Source organism: Palaemon carinicauda, chromosome 38 (genome assembly GCF_036898095.1).
Source record: "Palaemon carinicauda isolate YSFRI2023 chromosome 38, ASM3689809v2, whole genome shotgun sequence".
NCBI classification, from domain to species: Eukaryota; Metazoa; Arthropoda; class Malacostraca; order Decapoda; family Palaemonidae; genus Palaemon; species Palaemon carinicauda.
In genome coordinates this window covers 50,027,769-50,030,268 of record NC_090762.1, presented here as the reverse complement: position 1 = coordinate 50,030,268, position 2,500 = coordinate 50,027,769, and the positions used below count along the sequence as shown (strand labels likewise).

The following is a 2,500-nucleotide window of genomic DNA, read 5'->3' as shown; positions in this document are numbered from 1 at the left end:
AATCATTTATTTAATCACTTCATTCAACTGGTCTTTGTTCCACATTAATTCACAAGGCCGCCTTCAATTTAACAATTTAAAATAATCTCATGGCTCCTCTGTTCTGATGTTAGGATCCCCGAAAACTTCAAATCAATCAATCAGTTCTGTTGTGTAAACTTGTATATTACCTCAAGCGTTTTATGACTTGCTATCGCCCAAACTTCCGTCGTACTCTCGGCTAATCTTTCTCATAGGACCTGGACATAAACTAATAAACCTACGTCAATCATTTTTTAACGATGTATCGCCTAAATTTCCAGTCTTTTCCCCGAATAGCCTCCAAAATGTGCTGAATGGACAAGAAAATTGGCTTAAGTTAAAAAAAATGTATTTAGTCACTTCATTCAACTGTTCATTAATCCACGTTAATTCACACAGCTACCTACATTCAACATATTATTATTCTCCTCTGCACAAAAGCAGAAGAGAGCAATATCACGGTAGTCATCGTGCATTGGGCACAAGAGTTCCTGGTTGGTAAGAGCAGCATGAGATCTCTAGGACACAAATTGGAATACTGCATACGGCTGAGGCCTGGGAGGTCATTCAGCGCCAAGGTGCAACTAGATGAAACCACTTAGTTGTACCACGAAGTAAAAGTTGAGAGGTTAGACCACAATATGGAAGAAACCGAGCCAGCTAAAGAAACCCTCCCAAAATATTTAAGAAGTAATACCTACAGTGTACTGTAAGAGGTTCACTGATGGCATTTACCCCTTTTGGATACTTATTACAATTGTTATTTTCAGAGGAGTGTGACTGGCCCTCCAACGAACGCAATGACGCTCGTTCCGTATTCTGCCGGAATTACGAAGGTTACGGTGCCATGTGTGACTGTGACGTCAGAGAGTGGGATGATGTATTCTTTAATGCGGATGATGAGGTATGTTTTTTGAAAAATTCTAGTATCACTTGTCTTTACTTAAAACTTATAAAAGATTGTTTTTTAAATTATGATTATTTAAATTTTCATTTAAATACGAAGTTTCAGATTTTGTGCAAGAACTTTATGAAATCCGAATTTTAATCTCTGTTGGTTAAAATATTAAATTGACAATTGCATAATTTTAAGCTATAATTGACTTCTTTCATTGATGTATTACAGTTGCACAAACAGTTATCTCAGAAGCCGTTGTATAAAGATCTGGCAGTTGCTATTTTGGCTACCAATAGGTCGCATTATCTTTTTAAGTAAGTATATAGTATCGTATCTTATCAGTAATAACTGTATAGGTCCTCACATCTTGTTGAATAAGAAAACGTATAATTAACACTAACTTGTTTTTTTTCTAACAAGTCTTGACTTAATGAGAATAAGGAAATTATATACGTCATTATTAACAGCACTGAGGCTAAATCTTCTATTCCTTGCTAAAAGCAATGCTAATAAAATTCACTATTGACAGTAGACAGCTTTCTAACAAATTCCACTCTACTTGATGCCAATAGCAATACCACTATATCTGTTATCCAATTTAGCTGCCCGAGACTTTTTTCTAAATTGTTGCAGATGACAAAATTATTACCAGAAACCTAAAAGTTTATCACATAATATATTTCTCCTAACAGGACCCTCAAGTCACTGTGGGAAGCTCCCGGCTTTAACAAAGAGCGTGTGATCGTCTATGCGGACAAACCAAACAGAGAGATCAACGGAATTGCTAAACTCTACGGAATACCTTTGGTAATCTCAAAGGAGCTTGGGAACACCACCGTGCAACACATTAGACACAAAATCCAGCGCATTTTCAGGTGAGAAAAAAACAGGAAAAAATCAAAACTATTGGTGCATAGATGGGTCCAATCCTTGTCATAAACATTCAGTCAACCGCTACTGTTGTGGAAAGGTTGGTGGGCCTAGCTGTGGTAACATCCACTGATCAATAACTGTGGTTATTATTTCATACTTTCGTTCTTTTGTGCCATAATGATTCGCAGTTATTATGCGCAGATAGTTTTTTCACCATATGAACATTCAAAATCCCAAGTGAGATATGATTATAGGTAATACTGTTTGGGTATTGTGACGAGCCAAGAGTAGGTTGTGAGTCAAAGACGAGATGAATGCAACTGAGTCTTGGCTCGTCACATTGGTGACCCAGGAGTGACCCGAACACCCAGCCTTCTGACTCCAGATCAGAAGGCTGGGTGTTCGGGTCACTCCTGGGTCACCAATGTGACGAGCCAAGACTCAGTTGCATTCATCTCGTCTTTGACTCATAACCTACTCTTGGCTCGTCACAGTATTGTTAGGCTTCATTATTGAACTATCTCCGATTGGTTGGTTTGATGAGGCCAGTCTTATAACCACATGGGCACTTGGTCAAGTGATGAAAGAGGTAAAAGAAATAAAAGGCCTGATGCCAGCCTATAAACTCTGCCCAAGTAATGGAGCAAGTCAAAATGACCACGAATTTGCTCTTACAAAATATCATTTACTCTGGCCCAAAAAAAAAAA

General features: G+C 38.0%; 1 protein-coding gene across 1 annotated transcript in view; it reads left to right on the top strand.

The window, feature by feature from the left end:
* Positions 1-2,500, top strand: part of LOC137630175 (protein O-linked-mannose beta-1,2-N-acetylglucosaminyltransferase 1-like) — a 28,673-nt gene that overhangs the window by 13,818 nt on the left and 12,355 nt on the right. Inside the window, 3 exon segments of the mRNA XM_068361623.1 lie at positions 792-925; positions 1,148-1,233; positions 1,612-1,794. Coding sequence (XP_068217724.1) covers positions 792-925; positions 1,148-1,233; positions 1,612-1,794 — 403 coding nt within the window.